General features: G+C 51.1%; 2 protein-coding genes and 1 long non-coding RNA gene across 4 annotated transcripts; 2 read left to right on the forward strand and 1 right to left on the reverse strand.

The window, feature by feature from the left end:
• Window positions 1–212: 212 nt before the first annotated feature.
• On the forward strand, window positions 213–1,460 carry LOC113595518 (uncharacterized). Its single transcript, XR_003416051.2, has 2 exons — window positions 213–854; window positions 1,204–1,460. It is a non-coding gene; the product is annotated as an uncharacterized LOC113595518 (long non-coding RNA).
• Window positions 1,461–8,933: 7,473 nt separating this feature from the next.
• Window positions 8,934–25,127, forward strand: LOC106971160 (40S ribosomal protein S25-like). Its single transcript, XM_053202867.1, is given in 3 exon segments — window positions 8,934–9,977; window positions 24,625–24,872; window positions 24,875–25,127. Coding segments are annotated over 2 exon segments (363 nt in total). The 5' UTR covers window positions 8,934–9,977; window positions 24,625–24,703; the 3' UTR covers window positions 25,069–25,127.
• On the reverse strand, window positions 22,418–24,121 carry CD1H11orf86 (chromosome D1 C11orf86 homolog). Of its 2 annotated transcripts, none has more exons than XM_015067874.3 (2): window positions 23,762–24,121; window positions 22,418–23,196 (listed from the first exon to the last, which is right to left on the reverse strand). In XM_015067874.3, exons 1-2 carry the CDS (start codon window positions 24,029–24,031, stop codon window positions 23,101–23,103), a joined length of 366 nt encoding a protein of 121 aa, XP_014923360.3. In that variant the 5' UTR covers window positions 24,032–24,121; the 3' UTR covers window positions 22,418–23,100. The 2 variants fall into 2 exon arrangements, with proteins under 2 accessions (XP_014923360.3, XP_026901317.2); XM_027045516.2 differs by having other exon boundaries at window positions 22,418–23,199; window positions 23,762–24,113.
• Window positions 25,128–25,319: the final 192 nt, after the last annotated feature.

Below are 25,319 nucleotides of genomic sequence, written 5' to 3' on the forward strand. Positions count from 1 at the left end.
ACACCTGATACCTGGGGGAAATTATTGCCCTCAAATGAAGAAAAGAAAAGCAGAGTTAATATTTGATCCTGCACAAATATTTTGTCAACTAGTAAACTGCACCTCAATGTAGCGTGGTAAAGAATCCTATTTACTGTGACATGACGACACAGTTGGCATGACGGGTTGTGGGATGCTGCCTTCAGGAGGAGAACCTGAGGCTTTAGGAAAGTCTTAAGTGACCTTGGCCCCCAAGCCCTTTCCCTACTTCATCAGGCCTGGGGTTCCCTTGGCTCAGCATGTTTGGGGGTGAGACCAAAAATGTGTGGCACCATCACCAACAGACCCTGTTAAAACAGGATAGAAGAATCACAGGAATGTACCTCCCAAACCCTCCCCAGACCCTGAGCCATAGCTGAGGCTATCTTCCCCCAGAATGCCCAGAGAGGGGCGTCAGGGCCTTGTAGGCAAGAGCAGGATGCGAGGCAGTCACAGAAAGCATTTAGAGGTGGTGGCAGGTGTCACCGGCAGGGTGCTGGGCAAGCAGCTAACACAGAGCCAGAACAGTCCTGGTAAGACAAAGGGCATGAGCCCAGGAAGGAGTCTAGGGGACCTAGGGTTCAGGGGGGCTGGCACCGCCCACCTCCTGCTACATCACAATGCCTACTGTCTAGACTGTGACTCCTCCCTTGGCTCTAACCTGTCCTATCCACCCCTTAAGACCTAGCAGGACAAAGGTGGAGCCTGGACTTGGGCAAGGTGACTAGCTCAGAAATCATGCCACCCACCCCCCCCCCCCTCGATGGAGCCTGGGATAGAGTTGGCCTGGAGGCTTCCAAGGGGGAGAAATGAATGAGTGAAGATTCTTCTTCTGGGTAATTCTTAAGACTGCTTTTTCTTTTTCTAGCCTGGGAGGTGGCAAAATATTTTCTCTTAATGTCTTGGGAAGCCAGAAATCAGGTCAGATATTTTTGTAGTATTTTCTCACTTGTACCTTCAGTTTTTTGTCTAGCCCTCCCTGTCCCTCGGGCCATACATTTTAAACTTCAGTCATAATGCCTTAGTAACTATTCCCCACATGCACCAAATCTTTCTTGCCTCCAGGTTTTTGCTCAATGCAATTCCTTTGGCCTGGAATGCCTTTTACCTGTTTCTCTCCATATAAAACTCCTCTTCATCCTTCAAAACCCTCTCCTGCAATGCCTTTCATAACTGTTCCACCAGGTCAGAGATATGGCAACAACCTAAGTATCTGTCAGTTGACGAATGGATAAAGAAGATGTAGAAGACAGGTACAATGGAATATTATTCAGCCATGAGGAAGAAGGAAATTTTGCCATTTGTGACAACACGGATGAACCTTGAGGACACTACGCTAAGTGATATGTCAGAGAAAGACAAATACCATATGATCTCACTTATGCATGGAATTAAAATAGCCAGACTGGGTGCCTGAGTGGCTCAGTCGGTTAAGCCTCTGACTCTTGATTTTGGCTCAAGTCATGATCCCACGATTCATGGGATTGAGCCCCGTGTGGGGGTCTGTGCTGACAGCATGGAGCCTGCTTGGGATTCTCTCTCTCCTTCTCTCTCTGTCCCCGTCACAAATAAACAAACAGACAAATAAGCAAATATTTAAATAAGCTTGTAAAAAAAAATTAGCCAGACTCAGAGATGCAGAGAGTAGAGTGGTGCTTACCAGGGCGGGGGAATGGGGAGTGGGGAGATAGATGTTGGTCAAAGGGTATAAATTTCCAGTTATGGATGAATAGCTTCTGGGGACCTAATGTACAGCATGGTGATTACAGTCAATAATACTGTATTATACACTTGGAAAGTTGCCATGAGAGAAAAATCTTAAATGTTCTCACTCCAAAAAAGAAAGAGTAATCATGTGATGCGATAGACGTATTAGCGCTATGGATCATTTTTCAATACTTAAGTATATTAAATCAATGCATTGTATACCTTAAATGTACACAATGTTCTATGTTGATCGTATCTCCATAAATCTGGAAAAAAGGAGTTATTTTTAAAGAAAGAATGGTTTCTGACAAATTATAAATGAGATCTGATGAAGGAATTCATGTATTTGACGCTCCTACAATTTGTACTTAACTGTGGTTTTGGCTTTTACCTGGTAAGAGAATAAATCAAATGATTTTCCACTAAAAAATATATATATATATATATATATATATATATATATATATATATATATATTTATACACACACACACACACACACACACACACACAAGGAAGACAGAAATGTGACCAAGGATGGGGCACTTGGTGGTGCCCAGTTGGTTGAGTGTCTGACTTCAGCTCAGGTCATGATCTCATGGTTTATGGGTTTGGGTCCAGAGTCGGGCTTGGCGCCGACAGCCAGAGCCTGCTTTGGATTCTCTGTCTCCCTCTCTCTTTGCCCCTCCCTCGCTAGAGCTCACGCTCTCTCTCTTCTCTCTGTCCCTCTCTCAAAAATAAATAAACATTGAAAAAAAAGTGTGACCAAAAGCAAACACTAGCAGGTAGCAGAGGGGGTATTTGAACAAACGACTAAGGAATAGTAGCGGTCGTAATAGCAGTGATAAGAAGGGAAAATAGGAGGAGGAAGGAGCTGATGAATGAACAGATGACGATGACTAAAAGGACAGACAGGAGAAAATCAAATGAAGAGACGCTTCTTCAGTATCGGAAAGGAAGTGTTCTCCCTCTGAAATGAAGAGAAACCCTGTGATCCAAATCCAGTCTTTTAATAAATACACTTTCTTCTCCCACTTCCTCTTATTGCCTCTCACTCGGGAACTGAGAACTCTCTGTGTAAAAATAGCAAACCTGAAGGAGTGTGAAGGAAGCTCTCCACAGAGCACCCACCAGGAACCCCACTCTCACACCATGTCACCTACTTCCTATTTCCTGCTCATCCTTGGAAACCCAGCTCACGCCCCCTTCTCTGGAAAGCCTTTTCCAACCTCCCCCCCACCCACCGCCCCCAAGTAACAGAAACCCACTCAGGCCAGCTGAAGCAGAAGAGCGGGGGGGGGGGTGTCTCAGAAAGATCCAGCGTCTCAAGACGCCCCGGCAATGCAGCCAGATGTCCATAAAGGACAAGGAGCAGGGACAGAGAGGCCATCACGAACCCCAGTGGCTTCGCTCTGCGGCCCTGCTCCCTTCTTCCTTCTCTGCAGCCCCTTCATGGGGGAGAAGGGCCACCCAAAGCCCCCCAGTTAACATCATCTAGAATCCCAACCTGTGCTACCTTCTCTGGAGAGAACTCTGATTGGCTGGTGTGGATCAGGTGATCAGCCTTGCCCCAACCCGGTGTGGCCAGTTGTGCTGTCTCATGGTCCACACCTGGCTTGGAGGGCCTGCTGTTGAGGGGAGGGGTAAAGGGATGTTGACGTTGCCCAAAAGGTGCCCCCTGCCTCCTGCTTGCTCATTTCTCACCCTCACTCTCCTTGCAGAATTAATCTCTGCCTGTGCTAACTGCACATTCTTTGGTTTTTTTTTAATTTTTTTTATGTTTATTTTTGAGACAGCATGAGCGGGGGAGGGGCAGAGAGAGAGGGAGACACAGAATCCAAAGCTGGCTCCAGGCTCTGAGCTGTCAGCACAGAACCTGATGTGGGGCTCGAACTCATAAGCTGTGAGGTCATGACCTGAGCTGAAGTCAGATGCTCAACCAGCTGAGCCACCCAGGCGCCCCATGTACTAACTGCACTTTCTGGGCAACGTTATTTAAATTCTGATTGCGTTCTTCTGCTTGCTGTCTGAATTGGGTGTGCTGTCTGAATTGGCCATCTTCGCGCACTAGGCCGTGGGAGGACGCCGGCCTGCAGGACAGACAGACCCCTGACCCCTGTATTAGTTCAAGGTCTCCATCCTAACCTGTCTTCTGAGCTGTCTTCATGGATGTATACAGCCTGTGCACGGTTTAATCCTCTGCTGTTACAGTCTTGAAATTCACAATAATTTTGGGAAAAGAGTCCGCGTTTAGGTCTTGCACGAAGCCCAGCAAAGCATGTAGCTGCTCCTTCTCTCCTTGCCTCACTTTGACGCCCTCTTTCCAACCCGGCTGTCTTAGTCTGCTGGGGCTGCCGTAACAAAATACCAGAGACTGAGTGGCTTACGCAGCAGCAATTGTTTCTGCACAGTTATGGAGGTCGGAAGTCCAAGATCAAGGTGCTGGCAAAGTCTGTTTCCAGTGACACCTCTCGTCCTGGCTTGTAGAGGGCCACCTAATGCTTTTCCTCATATGGTCTTTCTCCTCTGGGTCCCCATGGGAAAAGAGAGTGCTCTCTAGTGTCTTGTCTCCTCCTTCTTCTCCGTCTTTGTCTGAGACAGAGAGAGAGAGAGAGAGAGAAAGAGAAGAGGCAGAGAGAGGGGGAGACAGAGGAACCCAAACAGGCTCAGCACTGTCAGTGCAGAGCCCTACTCAGGGCTCAAACTCACAAACGGTGAGAACATGACCTGAGCTGAAATCAAGAGGCTGACGCTTAACTGACTGAACCACCCAGGCGCCCCTTTTTCTCTTCTTGTAAGGAAACCTGTCCTATCTGATTAGGGCCCCACCCTTACGACTTCATCTAACCTTAATTACTTCCCCAACTGCCCAGTCTCCAAGTACAGGCATACTGGGGGCTTAAGGCTTCACCACATGAATTTGGAGAGGGCACAATCCAGTCCACATCACCAACCTTCTCAGTTCGTGGCCCCTGTGCTTGCACCTCGTGCACAGACTCACGCCTGCCCTTTGGATCTGCCTGGTGGCACCGTCTCTTGGGGTTGACGTCTGGTTTCCCTTCTCAATGGTGGCCCATCTGGCCTTGGATTCCTCACCCCGGGAAGCATCCTTTTCAAACCAGTCTACCCTTGCCCTTGTCTGACACAGCCCTCCAGGGTAACGAGCACTCACACCCTTCAGGGACTCTGTGGGCTGCCTGGACGGTGTTTTCTACTCCTGCCAAACTCATCTGCAATCTTCGGGACTCGCCGCAACCCCTCCTAATCCTGCATGCCGTTTCTGCCCACCCCTCACTGCCCCCGCGGCTGGCCTCAGAGTTCCCTCCTGTGCGTCTTCCCTCTCGCCTTTAAAGCTTCCACCAAACCCTGCCGTAGAGGCCCTTTTAGGCAACAGGCTTGAGCAGTGGAAACTTGAGCAAAGGCAAAAGGGCTGAGAGTGACCGCCGAGCTGCCTGCAAACAGGCTCATGGAGCCAGGGGCCCTAACAGACCAGTGGGCTACTTACAACCGGTCACAGGTACCAAATACACGCCACACTCCCTCACTCTGGCCCCGCACCACCGCCTGTGCAATCTCTCCTTTGCTGTCCCGCTCGCTGCTCACTGCAGGGTGTTCCATAAACTCCTGTCCCTTTTGTTCTGCCTTAGGTGAATTCTTTCAGTGCTGTGCCACCTGCCCCCACTTAATCAGTAAGCCCCACACCTAATGCAGCGGCCAATATTGTGCCTGTTGGACCCACTGTTCCCTTTATGAAGACAGGGGCTCTTGTCACCGTCTCTGACGCCTCACAGAGGGGGTTAGCACAGCGCGGGCACAGTACACGGTAAGGGGGGGCTTAGGTTTGTTGCCTTTGATCCCCTCCTCCCTAGTCCCTTTCTGATTGTACCCAGGTGTGCAGTGGGGACTGTCTGCGGGGACAGAGAGGGAGTTGGCCACTTCTAGGCCGAATGGGTGAAGAATCTTTTGGGTTCTTAATCATTTGGTTTAAAAAACTAAAGCCACCGCCCTGCTTCCGGTAAACTCGAGCCCTGCTTCAGGTGAGCCCCGCTTCTCTCTCTCTCCCTCTCTCTCTCCTTCTGCTCCTAATGGGATTCTCTCTCTCTCCCTCTCTCTGCCCTTGCTCACTTGAGCCTTCTCTCTGTCTCTCTCTCTCTCTCAAAAAAATAATAAAATAAAATAAAATAATTAAAAAAATAAAAAAACTAGAGCCACCAAAGGCCCCAGATGACCTCATGGCCTTTGGTCCTTTTTGCTTTTTATTTGCAGTCATAATAATCTTTAAGAAATACATTCATTAATTTTATGTATTTATGTATGTATGTATGTATTTATTTATTATTTTTAATGTTTATTTATTTTCAAGAGAGAGAGAGAAAGCAAGGAAGCAGGGGAGGGGAAGAGAGAGAGGGAGACACAGAATCCCAAGCAGGCTCCAGGCTCCGAGCTGTCAGCACAGAGCCTGACGTGGGGCTCGAACTCACAAACCGCAAGATCATGACCTGAGCCGAAGTCGGACACCTAACCGACTGAGCCACCCAGGCGCCCCAATTTTTTTTTAAATCACAGAAGCTATATCACTGTACCAAGCATCAAACAAACGGCGGTACTTTAAGATTTGGAACACAAAAATTGGTATGAAAAACCAGAACCTTCGAACTCTGTAATAACTGGACTCAGCTCCCTTTGCCACAATTCTGCTTAATAGCAGCAAAATCCCTGACAGTGCCAACTTAGCACTGGACACTATACATTTACATTTAAATTTTGTGGTCTTCGAGAAGGTTTTTCTTACATTTTTGACCTTGGCTAAAGGCAGGAAATTCATTGCACTTTGAAACCCAGTGCACCTGGGATAGGGAAACTAAAGGGACCCCATGAAAACCTGCTTTTTTTCCCCCCTCCTTTTCCTGCTTCTGTTCTTGCTAGGACCTACCTTCCCTCCTCACACATGCTTTAGAGAACAGATAACATACCTCTTCCTTGTAGAGGTCAAGGGTTTAATGATTTCTTTGGATTCTTCCAGCACAACAGATAACATCTAAGGAGTAACTGGGCGGGGTGGTCATTAACATTTTCCAAGACCACTGACTCCCAGAGACCCCCTAGCTCCAGGACCTAAGTGACCTGTGAAGGACACCTAAACACCTGTCTGTGTTCTTGGATGCCTGAGAAGACTCGTGCACCAGACCACTGTCCTCAGTAAAGCCCCCAGGCCCCAAACGAAGATGAGACTCACTCTTATTTCCTTTCCGAGGGTCCCAGACACTATGCTTCTATCTGCACTCTCTTTATATCCTCAATAAACTCACTTCTTCTCAGCTTACATTTGATTTCTATCCTGCGTGAAGCCTCAGGGACCCTCTTGGCTGGTCCTGTGGGACGCCCCCTAAAGGACAGCATATTTATCAGGTGTTTATTTAGGTATTTGCATATACATACATGCACACAGATTTCTGTGTATACATACATATTTTTGCTGTTAATTTTACTGTTTAGAGGCAGCTTGTCTGGGTTCAAATCCCTACTCTGCTCTTCACTACTTGTGCAACCTTGGGAAAGTTGCTTAATCTCCCTGTGACTCCATTTCCTCATCTGTAACATGGGAATAACAAGAGTAATTGACACATAGAATTGTGAAAATGACATCGAGGCAGAGGCTAGCCCACGATGAACGCTATGCAGCGTTTCCTGTGAATATCGCATTATATGTGCAAAAGGTCAACCTCACGCTTTGCTCTGTTGCAGAGTATTTTATTTTATGGGAGCATCATAGGCTATCGATGGACCAAGGCTGTTTCTAATTTTGGGTTTTGCTAATAATGCTGCAACAGGTACACCAGGCGCATGTATTTTTTTTTTTAAATTATAGCCAAATTATCTCCAGAGATTATACCAGTTCATACTCTGGCAGACACTGACTCTTCCCCTGTGCTCTCATTGATACTGGACACCCCCAGTTTCTCATCAGGTGAGAAGATGGTGATTCATTGTTTTAATCTGTATTCCTCTGGTTATATAAGGCATCCTCACGTGAGTACTGACCTGTTTCTTTCCTCTGTGTGAATTTCTCCATTTCCTTCCTTTGCCCTTGTATATGAGTTCCTATGTATCCTGGCTACAAATCTCCTCGTTTTGGACATTTACATGTTTTCTCCCATGCTGTCTCATCTTTGTTATCTTTTGATACTTGTTAACATAAAACAGTTTTAGGCTTACAGAGAATTTGTGAAGGTCGAACAGAGAGTTCCCATGGACTCCACACCCAGGTTTCTCTATTAACATCTTAGTGTTAATTAGCATGGTACAATTGTCACAATTAATTAACCAATATTTACACATTATTATTAACTAGAGTGCAAACTTTTTCAGATTTCCTTAGTTTCTTTTCTTTAAAAGAAATTATTATTATTTTTTTTAATTTTTTTAACGTTTATCTATTTTTGAGACAGAGACAGAGCATGAACGGGGGAGGGGCAGAGACAGAGGGAGACACAGAATCAGAAGCAGGTTCCAGGCTCTGAGCCATCAGCCCAGAGCCCGACGCGGAGCTCGAACTCACGGACACAAGATCGTGACCTGAGTTGAAGTTAGACGCTTAACCGACTGAGCCACCCAGGCACCCCTAAAAAAAAATTATTTTAACGTTTATTTATTTTTGAGCGACAGAGCTCAGGTGAGGGAGGGGCAGAGAGAGAGGGAGACACAGAATCCGAAGCAGGCTCTGAGCTGTCAGCACAGAGCCTGACGTGGGGCTCTAACTCAAGAACCGTGAGATCATGACCTGAGCCGGACGCTTAACCGACTGAGCCACCCAGGCGCCCCCCGCAAAAATGTTTAGTTTTAAAAGAGAGTGACATGGGGTGCCTGGGTGGCTCAGTCGGTTGAGCGACCGACTTCAGCTCAGGTCATGACCTCTAGTTCGTGAGTTTGAGCCCCGCGTCGGGCTCTGGTGCTGACAGCTCGGAGCCTGGAGCCTGCTTCGGATTCTGTGTCTCCCTCTTTCTCTGTCCCAACCCACTCGCATTCTGTGTCTGTCTCTCTCAAAAATAAATAAACGTTAAAAAAATTTTTTTTAAAGAGAGTGACAGATTGTGAGCGGGAGAGGGGCAGAGAGAGAGGGAGACACAGAATCGGAAGCAGGCTCCAGGCTCTGAGATATTCAGCACAGAGCCCAACGCGGGGCTCGAACCCACAAACTGTGAGATCGTGACCTGAGCTGAAGTCGGACGCTCAACCGACTGAGCCATGTAGGTGCCCCTAAGCCATGTCCTTCTGTCCCAGGATCCATCCAGGATGCCACATTACATTTAGTCCTCGTGCCTTCTTGGTTGGGCTCCTCTTGACTGTGACAGTTTCTAAGACTTTCTGTGTGTGTGTGTGTGTGTGTGTGTGTGTGTGTGTGTGTTTAAATGACCTTGGCAGCTTTGAGGAGGACTGGTCAGTATTTTGTAGAATGTCTCTCGATTAAGATACGTCCATTTCCTCATGACTAGACAGGGTCTATAGGCTTTTGAGGGGAAGGCCACAGAAATAAAGTACCATTTTCGTCACATCCCCTATCATTGTTGATGTGGACTCCCTTGGGGTATATTTGGCAGGCTTTCCACCGTCGTTACTCCTTTATTCCTCTGTTTCTTGTGTGTTAATTATATGGTGTCTTCTTACATGGAAGGTTTATGTGTTCAATCTCTTTTGAGCTGGAAGGACCTTCATCAGGGAACAGCATCAGTGGCACCCGCGGCTTTGATGTGCTGCGTGCTCCTGGAGCATCTAACCCCACGTACCAACTTCCGCACGTGCCTCACCCCCCTCTGAGGACAACCCATAACGTTGGTCCCCTTATCGTTTCCATTTCACAGAGGGAAAGTGGAATCTTCCTGCCACTAAGCCACACCAGAGCCAGCGAGTGGCAAAGTCAGGATTCGTGCCTGGGTGTGTCTGACACTGGACATAACTGCTTAAGTGTAGAAACCAAGGTGCGGAGGGAGGGTGCTCATCCGAGTCCCTCCAGCCAGTTGGTGGCTTTGCCCAGGCCCTTCCACGGCCAGGCCACCTCTGATCCCAATGAGTCAGCAGCAATTGCTCAGCCACTGGGCCTGCCCTGCCCTGCCCCCAGCCCCACCCCAAGCTGCCCACTCCTGACCCGCCTCCCGTTCATGTCCTTTGGCGGCCGTGGCTTTTAGCACCCCCAGGGGAAGAGACCCAGACTGCGCAGCAAATAAACACCGCCCACAGATTTCCAAATATACGGAGGTATGTGTTCCCTCCCACCTCAGCTGGGCCTGGCTGGAACTCCAAGCATCCCGCCTGGCCTCTGCGCCTCCTGGGGTCGGGTTCTGGGTCTCGAGTCCTCCTAAGAGCAGCCCGTGTCCTCTGCTGTGCGGAAACCTGCACCTGGGGGCGCCTTCAGCATCATCAACAAGGGTAACGGCGGTTTTAGCTCACGGACACGTCGGCTTCCATGCACTGTCGGCTCGTCACGTTTTGCGAAACGATTGTGCCCAAAGTCTTCAAACTCATCTTTAAAAAAAAAATTTTGTTTTAACGTTTATTTATTTTTGAGACAGAGAGAGACAGAGCATGAACGGGGGAGGGTCAGAGAGAGAGGGAGACACAGAATCTGAAACAGGCTCCAGGCTCTGAGCGGTCAGCCCAGAGCCCGACGCGGGGCTCGAACTCATAGACCGTGAGATCATGACCTGAGCCGAAGTCGGCCGCTTAACCAACTGAGCCACCCAGGCGCCCCTCAAACTCATCTTGACACCAGTGTCTTTGTCATCAGACAGAGCCCTTTGTGGGTCCTCTGCCAGGCCTGTTGCTGTCGCCCCGTACCCCCCAGCCTCACGCCCTGGGGGGTGAATTGGGCTGCAGAGCTGTGCACGGATGTGAACTGCCTCCACAGAGTCACCGCTTACAGAGAGGATTGCTTCTCCAAAGCTCTTGATTGTGCAGAATTTTGAATATAAAATTAGGCAGTCTCCACCCCCCACCCCCACCCCCAGCTTCAGCTCAGGGCTGATTCGGCTTCATCTACATTCCCATCCATATCCCTCACCTTTAAAATTTTTTAAATATCCCCTGCTTCCGATTCTGTGTCTCCCTCTCTCTCTGCCCCTCCCCCGTTCATGCTCTGTCTCTCTCTGTCCCCCCAAAAAATAAATAAACGTTGAAAAAAAAATTAAAAAAAATATCCATTTATTTTTGAGAGAGAGAGAAAGAGAGAGAGAGAGAGAGACAGAATGAGTGGGGGAGGGGCAGAGAGAGCGGGAGCCACAGACTCTGAAACAGGCTCCAGGCTCTGAGCTGTCGGCACAGAGCCCGACAAGGGGCTAGAACCCATGAACCGTGAGTTCGTGACCTGAGCCAAAGTCGGACGCTTAACCGACTGAGCCACCCAGGAGCCCCCATATCCCTCACCTTTGAAGCAAATCCCAGATAGTGCATCATTTCATCCACAATAGGCAAGAATAATCTAAAGGCTGAGGTGAGGAGTTTTCCGTTAATATAATTGTAATATAATTTTCACCCCCCCCCAAAAAAAGGAACAATTCACATCAAATATCTGGCCAACATTCAAAGTTCCAGATACTTCATAAAGAATTTCCTTTTCAGGTCATGATCTCACAGTTTGTGGGTTCGGGCCCCGCACCGGGCTCTGTGCTGACAGCACGGATCCTGCTTTGAATTCTCTCTCTCCCTCTCTATCCGTTCCTCCCCCGCTCGTGTGTGCACTCTCTCTCTAAATAAATAAATAAACTTAAAAAAAAAAAGAATTTCCTTTTCATTTATTTTTTTTTTTAAGATTTTATTTTTAAGTAATCTCTACAGCCAGTGTGGGGCTCAAACTCACAACCTTGAGACTGAGAGTCACATGCTCCACCGACAGAGCCAGCCAGGCGCCCCAAGAATGTCCTTCTAAAAACATTAGTTTGAGGGGCGCCTGGATAGCTCAGTTGCTTAGGTGTCCGACTCCTTTTTTCCTTTTTTCTGGTGTCCAACACTTGACTTCAGCTCAGGTTATGGTCTCATGGTTTGTGAGTTCGATCCCGGCACGGACAGTGTGGAGCCTGCTTGGAATTCTCTGTCTCCCTTTCTCTCTGCCCCTCCCTCGCTCTCTCTCTCAAAAGAAGTACACATTTTTAAAAATTGAAAACATAGTTTGAATTAGTATCTAAATAGTGCACTGTGATTGGTTAATGTTTTAGATTCCTTTTACTCTAGAGTTCCTTTCCACCTCCTTTTGCCTTTGCCACTTGTTTGTTGAAAAAAAGGTTGGCTGTCTGACCTGTAGGGATCACCATAGCCTGGATTTTGCTGATTGCAGCCCTGTGGTGTCATATAACATGTTTCTCTGTCCCCAGGGGATCGTACTGGGAGTTGGATCTAGAAGTTTCATAAGATGCAGGCTCGACCTTTTTTTTTTTTTTGGCAAGATTGTTTCATAAGTGGTACCGTTTCTTCTATCAGGAGGTGTATATTGTCCTTTTGCCATGTTACATTGTGTTATTTAAAAAAATTCCCATTTTCAAAAAAAACCTCAAATCTATGGAATGCTTCAAGGATGATACACTTTTACCCTGATTTACTAATCTTTGCCACATTGATTTTATCATTCACATTTACATACACACACACACACACACACACACACCTATATAGACATTCTTTGAGAATGGTCTGTAAGCATTAAACCCCTTCACCTTTCAATGCTTCCACATGTGTCTCCTAAGAGCTCTCTTTTATAACCATCTGCAATAAAAACAGTGTCTCTATATTCACAACATTTCTGACACCAAATGTGTGTATTTTCCCTCACATTAAACAATTCTCCGGGGCACGTGGGTGGCTCAGGCAGTTAAGTGTCTGACTTTGACTCAGGTCGTGATCTCATAGCTTGAGTTCGAGCCCCGTGTTGGGCTCTGTGCTGACAGCTCAGAGCCAGGAGCCTGCTTCAGATTCTGTATCTCCCTCTCTCTCTGCCCCTCCCCACCCATGTTCTGTTTCTTTCTCGCGCTCGCTCGCTCGCTCACTCTCAAAAAAATCAACATTAAAAAACCTCACAATTCTCCAGCTCTTTAGGCACCAACCTGGTTCCCTACGATTCAGTTCTCAGGCTAACCATTCAGATTCAGCGCAGATCCCACAGGTGAAGGGTTCTGTCCCACGAGATTGTCCCCATGTTAGAAGCCAGTGATAATTCATAGGTAGTCACCTGCTTCTGACTGACCAGCTATAAATCAGGGATTCCCAGGCCTCTTTCTCAAGTTCAATAAATTGCTAGAAAGGCTTATAGAACTCAGAGAAACACTACGTTTCTCCCAGTTCATTATAGAGGATATAATAAAAGATACAGGGGGCACCTGGGGGGCTCAATCAGTTAAGCGTCTGACTTTGGCTCAGGTCATGATCTCATGATTTGTGGGTTCGAGCCCCGTGTCGGGCTCTGTGCCGACAGCTCAGAACCTGGAGCCTGTTTCAGATTCTGTGTCTCCTTCTCTCTCTGCCCTTCCCCCCCTTTCAAAAAGAAAATAAACATTAAAAAAAATTAAAAAGAGTCTGACTCAACCAACTGAGAACACATAGGAGCCCTTATCCTGCCCATTTTAACCAATAGCCTGGGGATGAGAACTCAGGCTTGCTCAAATCTGGGTTCAGTTTCTGACTCTGTCATTTATATGGGGACAATAAAACCATTAAAAAAAAAGATACAGGCGAGTAGCCAAGTGGAAGAGAAGCATGGGGCAAAGTATGTGGAAGGGATATGCAGCCTCCGTGCCCTCTCGGGGAGTGCCACCCTTCCCAGGACCTTGATGTGCTCCCCAACCAGGAATTTCCCCGAATCCCATTGTTTAGATTTTTTTTAAGTTTATTTATTTATTGTGAGAGAGAGAGAGAGAGAGCATGAAAGCAGGGGAAAAGCAGAGAGAGAATCTCAAGCAGTTTCTTCACTGTCAGAGTAGAGCCCGACGTAGGGCTTGATCTCACGAACCAAGGGATCACCATCAAGACGAAGTCAAGAGTCAGACGCTTGGCCGACAGAGCCACCCAGGCGCCCCTCTTTGTTTAGAACCTGTTTATAGAGGTTCCATTACATAGCATGATTGGTTAAATCATTGCCCATTGGTGATTGAACTCAATCTCCAGCCCCTCTCCCCTCCCCGGAGGAGTGCAGGTTGGACTGAAAATTCCAACCCTCTCATCACATGGCTGCCTCCTCCAGCAACCAGCCCTGCCCCCACCCTCCAAACGTCTCCTCATTGGCACAGACTTGAGGTGTGGTTGAAAGGGGCTTATTATGAATAGCAAGAGATGATCTTCCACCCATCCAGAGAAGTAGGATCCAGAGAAGACCCCTCATAAGGACCCTGAGACTGGGTAGAGTGGTGGGTTCCCTTTCCTCCACATCCTTGCCAACACTTGTTATTTCTTTGTGCTGGTAGCCACTCTAACAGGTGTGGGGTGGTAGCTGATATCTTCTCGTGGTTTTGACTTGCATTTCCCTGATGACGACTGACGTCCAGCAGCTTTTCTTCCACCTTGGCCATCTGTATGTCTTCTTCGGGAAAATGTCAGTTTGGATCCTCTGCCCATTTTTTAACCAGATTGTGTTGGCTATTAAGTTGCATGAGGTCTTTGTGCATTTTGGATATTAACCCCTTATCAGAGATACGATTTGCCTGTATTTTCTCCCATTCCATTTTCATTTCATTAATGGTTACCTTTGGTGCACAGAGACTGTCTAGTTGATATAGTCCCGTTTGTTTCATTTTACTTTTGTTTCCTTTACCTTTGGGTGTCAAATCCAAAAAATCATCACTAAGACCATCAACAACTATTAATTGAGCACCCGCTATGCATAAGGTATTGGGGATACAGCAGGAGATGAAATATATCATGCTCCTGACTCATAAAGTTGGCATTCTGGTGGCAGAGAGACTATGAATAAAAAAATATGTTGGCCATAATAAGTGGGTAAGGTGCCAAGAGGAAGGATGGGGTGAGGAGAGCTGTTTTAGATGGACAAGTCAGGGGAGTCCTCTGAGGTGTGGCAGTTAATAAGCAGAGATTGCAGGAAAGCATTGCAGGTATCACAAACAGTAAGTGCAAAGGCCCTGAGGTGGGAGTATGTCAATATGTTTAAGGAACAACAAGAAGGTCAGTGTGATTGGAGCTGAGGGAGAATGGGGGAAAGGCCTCCTGATGCAAATTGGAAAGGTAGCCAGATGGTTTGGATGGTGTAATCATGGGATTTGCTGTGCATGAGCAGAGAAGCCATTTCTGAGCTTTGAGGAGAGGAATGACTGGCTCTGACTTGAGCTTTAGAGGCATAATCTTGGATGCATGTGGAAAGTAGACCACAGGGGGCTAAGCTGGAAGTGGCCCACCAGATAGGAAACCACGTGGTCCTAGTGAGGAAACCACAAGGAGATGGTGGCTTAGCCCAAGGCTGTGGTACTGAAAGAGAGATCATCTTTTGCTATTCACGCCCATCCCTCCTCCACTGGGGCCCCAAAACTCTCAGCAAGGTACTCTGAGCAAGGGCTCAGAAAGAGGACGTGGAAAGGCAGTGGTACTCTGAGCAAGGGCTCAGAGTTTGGATGAATTCTGAAGGTGAGGCCAGCAAGATTAGCTGGTGGAAGGGGCGCCTGGGTGGCTCAGCTGGTTAAGCGTCTGACTCTTGATTTTGGCTCAGGTCATGATCTCAACGTTCGTGGGATGGAGCCCTGTGTGGGGCTCTGTACTTGGCACAGAGACTGCTTGGGATTCTCTCTCTCTCTCTCTCTCTGTGAAAATAAAGAAACATTAAAAATAAAAGCTGGTGGAGGTGGGATATGGAGAGTGGGGGATGAGCCACTGACTATAATGGTTAATTTCATGCGTAATTTGACCTGGCCATGGGAGGCCCAGGCATTTGATTAAACATTATTCAGCGTGTGTCTGTGAGGATGTTTCTGGACGAGAGAAACATTTGAGCTGGTAGACTGAGTAAAAAACATTGCTCTCTCCAATGTGGGTGGGCCTTGTCCAATCAGGTGAAGGCATGAAAAGAAAAAAAGGTCCAGACTTGGACTGAAATGGACACTATCAGCTCTGCTGAGTCTCCAGTTTGCCAACTGCAGATGTAGCCTCTGTAATGAACCAATTTTTATAATAAATCTCTGTATGTATATATGTCACATACTCGTTCTCTTTCTCTAGAGGATCCTGACTTATATGCTGACCATTGAGCTTTCTGGTCCTGCCTATGGAATGCTTCGAAAGCTTGGAGTTGGCAGCCTGGACCAGATGACGGGAAAGACAGTTTGGGTCCATGGTGGGGCAACTTACAAGTCTGGCCAGGAGGAGTGTCCTCTCCCAGGGACCCCACTGGCTGCAGGGAGCCCACCGGGCAGCCTCCAGCTCACTTAACCTCCCCATAGAACATTTACACCGGTCCCCAGGGCCCTTCTGCCACGGGAAGGTGAAGTGGTGGCCATAGGGAACAGCTTTGGACTCTAGCCTTCCAACTGCCCCTGGTCTGTGGACATTTCACGTAAGCACGCTCTCTAGCCACTGTGTATGGTGTCTGTGTGTGTGTGTGTGTGTGTGTGTGTGTTCCGGAAGGCAGCAACTGGGCGAGCAAAGTGGAGATGTGGGTCGCTTGGCTCCAGGGCGGAAGTGACGGCAGAAAAAGGGGGTGAACGTGGAAAGATTGGGAGGGTGTCCGGAGCCGGGGGCAGAGGCAGGGGCCCAGCCCGTGGCCAGGCTCCTTGGCAGCCAGCCGTTCCTACCAACACACCCACAACCCTGGCGGGATTGAAGCCTGCCCTGGGAAGGGGAGGGCCAGGCACCTGCCCTTCTGGGAGCTACTGCCGGCTGGGGAGGTGGGCCGGGCAGAGGAAAGGAGACGGAGGGCAGAGCTGTGGCAGGGCACACAGAGGTGAGGGGCTGGGCCTGACAGGTGAGGTAGGCTGTGGCATACAGAGCGCTCAGCCTGGGTCCTCTCACTGCGTGCGACCCATTCACGCCCATCCCTCCACTGGGGCCCCAAAGCTCTCATCTGTTAAATGGGAGCATAGTCTATCTGCGCGCCTCCCCGCGGCTCCCCACCGTCCTCTGGGCTGGAGTGGCCATAGGGAATCTTTAAGCTAATCCCTCTTTCCTCTGCTACTGAAACCCTGTGACGGGTCCCCAGGTGAAGTTCCACCGCCAGTGCTTTGAGCCTCGTCCCTTGTCTCCCTGTCCTCGCCTCCCTCGCTCCCACTTGCTCCCCAGGAACACTGAGGCCCTCCTGGGTCTCCCAACGGCCCAGCTGTGCCACATCCCTGTGCCCTTGCACGTTGCTCTTCCTTCTGCCTGGCGCACCCTTCCCAGCCCTGCCGCCACGGGGTAGCACGCCCCCCTGCTATCCACTCCTCAGGAAGCCCTTCCCGATGCCCGCCCTCCAAGAGCTAACCTGGCCCTTCTCTGGGCACCTCTGCTCCCCGAGCCAGCTCCCGCAGTGCTGGCTCACCCGCGTGGCTGTCCGTGCTCCGAACTGACTGGTTGTGTCTGGAGCTCAGAGAAGGGAGACCGGGCCTCATGGGGGTGGGGCCGCGCAGGTCAGGGACAACCACGGGGGGGGGGGGGGGGGGGGGGCGGTGAGGGGGGTGGTGAGGCGAGGCCTTCCTCCCACACCCGTTCCTGCATTGGCACTGGAGGAGACACCGCTCCCGGGAGGCCCGGGGGCAGCTGTCTGGTCTGTGGCTGGGCCCGCTTCCCTGGATCCCAATGCCCACGGCCCTGCCAGGGCCCAGACAGGCCAAGGTGAGCTGAGGACACACTGGGTCTGAGCATGAGGCGTCCTGAGGTTTTCGTTGAGCGGGCGGTCTGATGCTATCATCGGTGCCCCCTTCCTCAGAGGAGGCCGCTGAGGCTCAGAGAAGGGACCCACCCCGGGTCACGCCAGGGGAACGTCCTGGAACTGAGGACCGATGGCTCTATGTGTTTTGCCTGAGTTGACTCGGGTAACACAACAACCCTGTGAGGAGGGGCTGGTTTTGTTTTTATTGAACAGATGAGGAAACAAAGGCACAGAGAGGGGTTGGCGCCTTGCCTCAGTTTACCCAGCTAGTATAAGAGGTGGAGCCAGCCTTCTAACTCGGGCGTTCGGCTACAGAGCTTGTAAGTCCTTTGCTGCCCTGACGCTGGGGGTGGTGAGGAAGGGGCGGCAATAATGTTCCTTCTCAGGACACGGCGCGCCACAATTTGCAAAGCTTTTGCACGCCCGGCACTTGACGTGCCCTTCAGCCCCGGGAGACACAGAGATCAAGATCTCCATTTGGGGAGCCTGGTGGCTCAGCTGGTTGAGCGTCCGACTCTGGATTTCGGCTCAGGTCAGGCATGATCTCACAGGTTCGTGGAATCGAGCCCTGCGTCGGGCTCCATGCTGACAGCCAGAGCCTGCTTGGGATTCTCTCTCTCCCCGTCTCTGTGCCCCTCCCCCCCACACTCTCCCTCTCTCTCTCAAAAAAGAAAAAAAAAAAACAATTTTCTATTTGACAGAGGAGGGTAATAATTTGCCCAAAATATTCAACAAGTTAGTTGCAGGCCAGGGGCTTGGGCCCCAGGTTTGACACTCACGCTTGGGCCCACCCTGGCCCCGCTGACTGGCTGGACACTTTAAGTTTGGTGGCCCACCAGTCCCTGAGGAAAGGGGCTTTAGGCACCCAGGGTGGGCGGAGAGTTCCGGCATGCTGTAAGGCCTGTCTCCTCATCTGTAAGGCCTGTCTCCTCATCTGTAAAATCAACGGCCTGGATCCGTTGGGCTCTGAGCTCCCTTCCAGCTGAATTTGCTGTCCTTGCTCTGAGAGGTGCTTGGGGAGGCAGTGTTCCCTGCCTGCCTCGTCGCCTTCCCCACTCCTGCAACCGAGTGGCCCCATTTCTCCTGCAGGATATTCTCTTCCACCTGCTCACAGCTTCGTCCCATCCGGCATGGCTGGAGGCTGCAGGAAGCTGAGGAAGATGTCCAACCAAGCCCAGAGGGGCACACTGGTCCAGGAACCAGGGCCTCCTGCTTGACCTGCCTCACCACCTTGCCCCGTGAGCTCCTACTCCATGGTGCATTGAAACAGAGCAGCTGGTTGTTGTCTGTCTGTCTGTCTTCCTCTCAAGCAGGACTGTGAGCTCCTTGAGGGCAAAAGTCACATGGAAAGATCAGGGCTTGAGAAACAGTGCTCTGCAGTTCTGGGAACGCGTACAGAGGGGCAGGGTATTGGGGGGGGGCCGAAGGGTATTAGGCAGGGAGGGGGGCCGAAGGGTCCCAGACCCCTCTGGCTCCTGGCTCTGAGACCCCACGGCATGGGAGAGGCCTGGGAGGCTCTGCCCTTGTGGGCAGCAGAAACGGAACACAGCAGCACGAAATCTCTCTGCGTTTTGTCTCTGGGTGACCTTGGGGTCTATGCTGGCCCGAGGGTGGAGCCCTTAGAGAGCTTAGGACTTTTGCACTGGCAGGGTCATCTCTCCAGACGGGTCACCCTTCCGCCCATATCTGAGAGGCCTCCAAGGGGAGCCACCCTCCCCCACTCAGAGCCACAAGGTCGGCAACATCCTCCAAGGCCTGCTGGTTTGCTGACTCAGGAGTTGCCCCCCACCCTGCCCCTGGAAACAGTCTTACACCTGCCCTTTCTCATCTTGTTTGAATCGAAGCCCCCACTGTGGCTCTGACCCAGCTCAGAGTGGTGCCCATTCCTCCTCCCGTCACCTTACCCCACCCCAAAAGCCGACAAGGTAAGCTTATCCTTTCTCCTTGATGGATGAGGAAACTGAGGCCCAGGGGCACAAGTGTGTGGGTGGCAGTCACAGAGCCTGGCCTGAGGCTCAGTGGTCTCCCCGGTGGCCCGCCCACCCCATGAGAGCGAAGGCTTCATGAGCAGACAAAACCAGGACAGGTAGGGCCTGAAGAGGGCGCATCTAGGGAGGTTGGGAGGTGGGGTGGGGGACCGTGGGCAATAAATATGTCCAGAGCCTGAGCCAGGGACATCCGTCCTGTCGTAGACCATCAGATGGTTTGCACTCCCAGATGCACCGTGTTCTCTCTGGGCTTTCCAGGCCGCTCCCTCCACCGGAAACACGTATTCCCTCCCTTGGCCTGGTTAACTCCTGCTCTCCCCCAGGTCCTGGCTGCAATACATTCAGTAATTCGACAACTGTTTCCTGAGCACCTACAGGAAGGCAGACACTGTCCAAGGTGGGCTGTTCACAGTGAGCAAAAAGAGAATTGTCCTGCCTTCTCGGAGTTTCCAGTCCCCGAGGTCCCACACACTGTTGACATGAAATCGTCAGTCTAGGCTTGAGGCTAACGAGCGGCCCCCGAATCAGAGGCGTAACACAATGAAGGCCTATTTTGCAGTCATATCACAGTCCAAACGGGTGACAGGGGACTCTGCCTCAGTGTCACTGCCATCTCCTAGCCTTGAAGCCCCCTTGGGCCCTCTGCACTGGGCAGGCCTGTGAGCAAAGAGGGAAGCATCGAGGGTTGGGCAGGGATATTTAATGGCTCTGTCTGGAGGGCCATGAATGCCAGCTCCACTCATATTCTACTGGCAAGAGCTTGGCCACACCTGACTGCCTGACTGCAAGGAAGGCTGGGAAATGTCACCCTGCTGGCACATCCGGGTTTTTATAGACCTGACCAGTCTCTGCCAGGTAGAATCACACAAACACACCGTATTAGTTTCCTGGCGCTCCTGCAGAATTCCCCAAACTCTGTGGCTTAAGGCAATAGGAATTTATTGTCTCACGGTGCTAGAGGCCAAAGTCTGCGATCGAGGTGCTAAAGGTTCCAGGGGAGGATCCTTCCTGCTTCTACTGGTGGCTCCTGGTGGCTGTGGGCGATCCTAGGCTTCCTGGGCTTGTGGTCATTTCACTCTGCTCTCTTCCTCCACCTTCACGTGGCCTTGGCCTCTATGTCCTTACATTATATGTGTCTCTCTAAGGAAACTTCTTGCTGGATTTAGGCCCTTCCCACCCCAATAATCCAAGATGGTCTCCTCATCCCAACAGCCTTAATTTAATTATGTCTACAAAGACTCTTCTCCATACCCAGCAAAATTCACAGATTCTCGGGATGGGACTATGGACATATCTGCTTAGGGGCCACTTTAGAGGCAAGATCACCTGGACTCCCTGGTACCTGGTTTCCAAGAGGCCACAAACAGAAGATGCAAGGCCTCTTAAGACCCGAGCTCAGAAGTCCCAGAGCATTGTTTCCATCGCATTCTATTGGTCTGAGCAGGTCACAGGGCCCACGCAGATTCAAGGGGAGGGAAAACAGAATACCTCTCTCGATGGGAGGTGTGGCAAAGACACAATGAAAGCAGGCGTGCACCATGGGATGAAGGCTTGCGGCCATCTTTGGAAACAATCTATCAGAGTATATGAAGGCCTTTGGTGAAGGCCTCAGCCATGGGTCCTGGAACTGTGCTCCCTGATGATGGGGTTGCTGATGGGGCTGAGGTAGAACCATTCTGCCTGAGTGGGAGGCCCCAGACCCGTGTGAGCGGCAGGCCTAGCCCAGCCATCAGCTCGCTGGGGGACCTTGGGTCAGTGCCTCATTCACTCAACAACAGGTTACTGAGTACTCAGCATGGGCCAGGCCCTGAGCCAGGCACTGGGGTCCTAGTGGTGAGCAGGCCAGCTCCCCGTGGAACTGTGTGTCTTGTGGATGACAGAAGCTCGTAACTAGACAAACTGGTCACAGAGCATGACAAGTAAGAGAACAGCAAGGAGTTGGGCTAGAAAATCCTTAGAACACAGGGCTCACAGGCAGAGACTTGCGGAGGGCGATGAGGACACCTCCCCATTCTGGGCCTCAGTTTCTTCCTCTTGCCATCCAGAGGGTTTGCCAGGGCTATGGACTCAAACCATGTTTCCTGGAGTCCTGGGGTTCCTCAGAGGCACTCAAGGGGCTACTGCACAAGACGGTGGAGTGGCAGGCATCTAAAGTTTGTGACTAATTGGTCTGGAAGCTTCTGGTCAGCTCTCAGAGTTCAGGTTCCAAGCCAGGCATCCTAGTCTCTGATCCCAGTGGCCGTCCGGGACAAGAATTCCCTAGGACCCTTCTTATTCCTCAAAGGCCATGCCAGGGTTCTGGGCTCTGGGGAGACAGAACCTCCCCTATGTCCGGCTGGACCCTCAGGTCTCCCCACCATCCCAGAACAGACCTTGCGCTGGGATGCTTGCAGCTGACCCCTCACCTTTGACCTTGGGTCCGCTTGAGCCAGGAGAGCCTCAGGGACCCCACCGAAGTGTCAGTGTCTCTCAAAGAGCCCAGGCTCTTTGGGGTCAGACCCTCCCTTCTGTGTGGCCTTGGATGAGTCCTTGCTCTTTCCGGGACTCAGAGTGAGCCCTGCCTCGTGAGGGTGAACGCAAAAAGGAAAGCAGTCCCCCCGAAGCTGGCTGGAGGTCAGCACAGGGGTAGGTGACAATTCCTCTGGGGAGTGAGGTCAAGAGAAGTGGCAGGAAAGACCCAGCCTCCTGGGGACCCATGGGGGACCTGCCCCTGGTGCCCTTGCTCCACCATCCGGCCAAATTCTGAGCCAAGCCTCCCGCGAGGGCTGGGAGAGGCCTGGAGGTGAATTAATGACTAGGCAAATTGTACACTTCAGCGCAGAAACCTTTATTCCTGTGTTCAGCCCCAAGGTTGGGAATGGGTGGGGGTGGGGCCATGGGTGCCAAAGACTATAATTTCTTCCCTGCCCTGGGCCTCGGTTTCTACCTCTGTCCCACGGGGAGGGAAGGCTTCCCCCCCTCCCCTTCCTTCATTGGGATACTATGAAGATACAAGTGATTATATACAGGCCTGGGCCTTTCAGCTGTAGAGCTCCGGTACCAGGGATTGCCCTGACTTAGTCCTTGCCCTTGGGGGGCTCATTGTCAAGGAGGCAGGCCCATGCCTCGCCCACCACTAGCCGGGCCTGGTGGGAGGGGCGTGAGCAGCTGATGTGCAGAGCCTCTCAGCTGTGGGGCTGGCTTCACTGAGCTCTGTCCTGGAAGCTCACGACTGGTCTTGTGTGGGGCCAGGGGTGTTGACACCCCTATTTCTAGGCAGGTTTCTAAGGTCCTCGTACATGTCACTGTCCCAGGGTGCCCCCATGCCCAGATGGCAGAATCCATCAGGAAACAGGGCTGAGCCCCCTTTTGGGGTCTTTACTGCAAGCCAGCCTTGGAGTGGAGGGCCAGGGCGGAGGGGCAATCACAGGACCCTTGGGTAAGCTGGTGGCAGAGGCCTCGGTGCACCACGTGAGGAAGGCAGGAGCAACCTACACAGAGGAGTCCAGAGGACCACGAAGAGGCAGGTCAGCAGACACGCCGTCTCATCCAGACGCAGCAGGGGCCAATGCCGATTCCAGCATCCTTAGCTGGTGGTGCTCAGAGGGGGCTCTGGGGAGGCTGGCCGGCTCAAGGTCACACCAGGGAAGCCGGAGACAAAGCTCTCCCACCTTCTCTTTACCTGCTAGAAGACCGAGGATAGGCAAGATCAGGGTCCTGGTCCCACCGCCGCGTGGTGGGCTTCAGGTGCTGTTCCACCTACAGCCACGAGGTGGTGGTAGACCCCAGAGACAGGAGCACTGCTCGCCGGAGACCTTTTTCTCCAAAAGAAAGGAGGCAGGGGCCAGGAGCCAAAAGGTCCCACCAAGGGGGTCAGGATGCCCCCTTTCCGGGGCATAGAACACAAGATGTAACCCTGGGGAAGTTTTACTAGCTGATCTCTTTGCCTCCAGCAAAATCCACCCATCCGACACATTGCCGGATTAATCATTTGAAAACAGCTCTGCTCTAAAACCTTCCGTGACTCCCCAGTGCCGATGGGATAAATCCCAAAAGTCTTTAAGGCCCTCTGAAATATGGTGCCTGGATACCTCTCTCTCCAGCCCTGTCTCCAGACAACTCTGTTGTCTTCTTGGTCCTTGGCCCCATATGTTCCTACCTCTGAGCCTTTGCTGCCCTGGGTCCCTCTCAGTGGAGTCCTTACCCACCCCTGTGGCGCCCCTCCATCCGTCAGCCCTCAGACAAACCTGCTGATACTGCTTCAGCCACCACCGGCGCTCTCGTTGCTGGGATTGAATCAGCTGCTCCGTATCCTCCAGGCACCCTGGCAGCCACTCCTGACCGGGCGTGTCCAGCCTTTCTGGGCCTCCGTTTGAGGGCCTGGACTTCTTCTGGCCCTGTCTGAGGCTCAGCGCCCGGCGCAGCCGGCTCTCTAAAGGCTTCCCCCAGGGCTCCTGGAGCTTGCCATAGGAGGGTCGTGGTCCTCGCAAGGACTGACTGCGTGGCCCTATCCCCATGGTTCCTGAGGCTGCAAGTGCAGGACTGCTCCAGCCCCTGGGCAAGCCACTGGCCCCTGAGGTGGCTCAGAGTCTCCACCCATCTGATGGGAACTCACTTGGGGGCAAAGGTTGGTGCTGCTGAGGTGGCCATCATAAACCAAAGGGCAGGCTGCAGGGGACAAGCATCCCTGAGTCACCATCACCACTGCCTCTCTACCTTCTAGGGCAAGGAGTATAGGCCTCTTTCTCCTCCTCCTCTTCCAGGCAGGCTTCCCTGACCACCCCACCCCTGTAGAGCTTGGCCTCCCCTGAACTGCAGCCCTAGCTGTCCAAATTCATTCTGTTGGCACTGAGAACAGATGGTGCAACAGCAAAACTGAGATGGGCCTTTAGGCAACAGGACAGCTCCAGGGCTCCTGGGGGGCTCAGTCGGTTGAGCATCCAACTCTTGGTTTCAGCTCAGGTCATGATCTCGTGATCTGGGGATTTGAGCCCCGCATCGGGCTCCATGCTGACAGTGCAAAGCCTGCGTGGGATTGTCTCTCTTTCTCTCTCTCTCTCTCTCTCTGTCTCTCTCAAAATAAATAAATAAACTTTTTTTTTTAAAAAAGAAAGAAACAGGACAGCTCCACTCTTTGTCCAACATCTCAGCGAGGCTGCAGGGGTGGCTGCTGATCTCAGAGCTTCACAATGTCTCCCAAGGAGAAAGAGAAAGATGCTGAAAAGCCAGCCAAGAAAGACAAAGACCCAGTGAACAAGTCTGGGTGCAAGGCCAAAAAGAAGTGGTCCAAAGGCAAAGTTCGGGACACGCTCAATGACCTGGTCTTGTGTGACAAAGTGACATGTGACAAACTTCGTAAGTTCCCAACTAGAAGCTTATGACCCCAGCCGTCGTCTCTGAGAGACTGAAGATTCGAGGCCCCCTGGCTGGGGTGGCCTTTCAGGAGCTCCTTAGTGAAGAACTTAGGAAACAAGTTGCAAAGTACAGAGCTCTGGTCATTTCCACCAGAAACACCAGGGGCAGAGATGCCCCAGCTGCTGGCGAAGATGCATGAACAGATCCCACTAACTGTACGTTTTGAAAAATAAAAATGTATTAAATTAAAAAAAGAGAGAAAGAAAGAAAGAAGACAGCTCCAATCTAGAATAGTCAAATTCACAGAGACAGAAAGTAGCATGCTGGGTGCCAGGGGTCAGGGGAGGATTGGTCAATTATTTCATGGCTATAGAGCTTCAGTCCTGCAAGATGAAAAAGTTCTGGAGGGGCGCCTGGGTGGCTCTGTTGGTTAAGTGTCTGACTTCAGCT

Source organism: Acinonyx jubatus, chromosome D1 (genome assembly GCF_027475565.1).
Source record: "Acinonyx jubatus isolate Ajub_Pintada_27869175 chromosome D1, VMU_Ajub_asm_v1.0, whole genome shotgun sequence".
NCBI lineage: Eukaryota > Metazoa > Chordata > Mammalia > Carnivora > Felidae > Acinonyx > Acinonyx jubatus.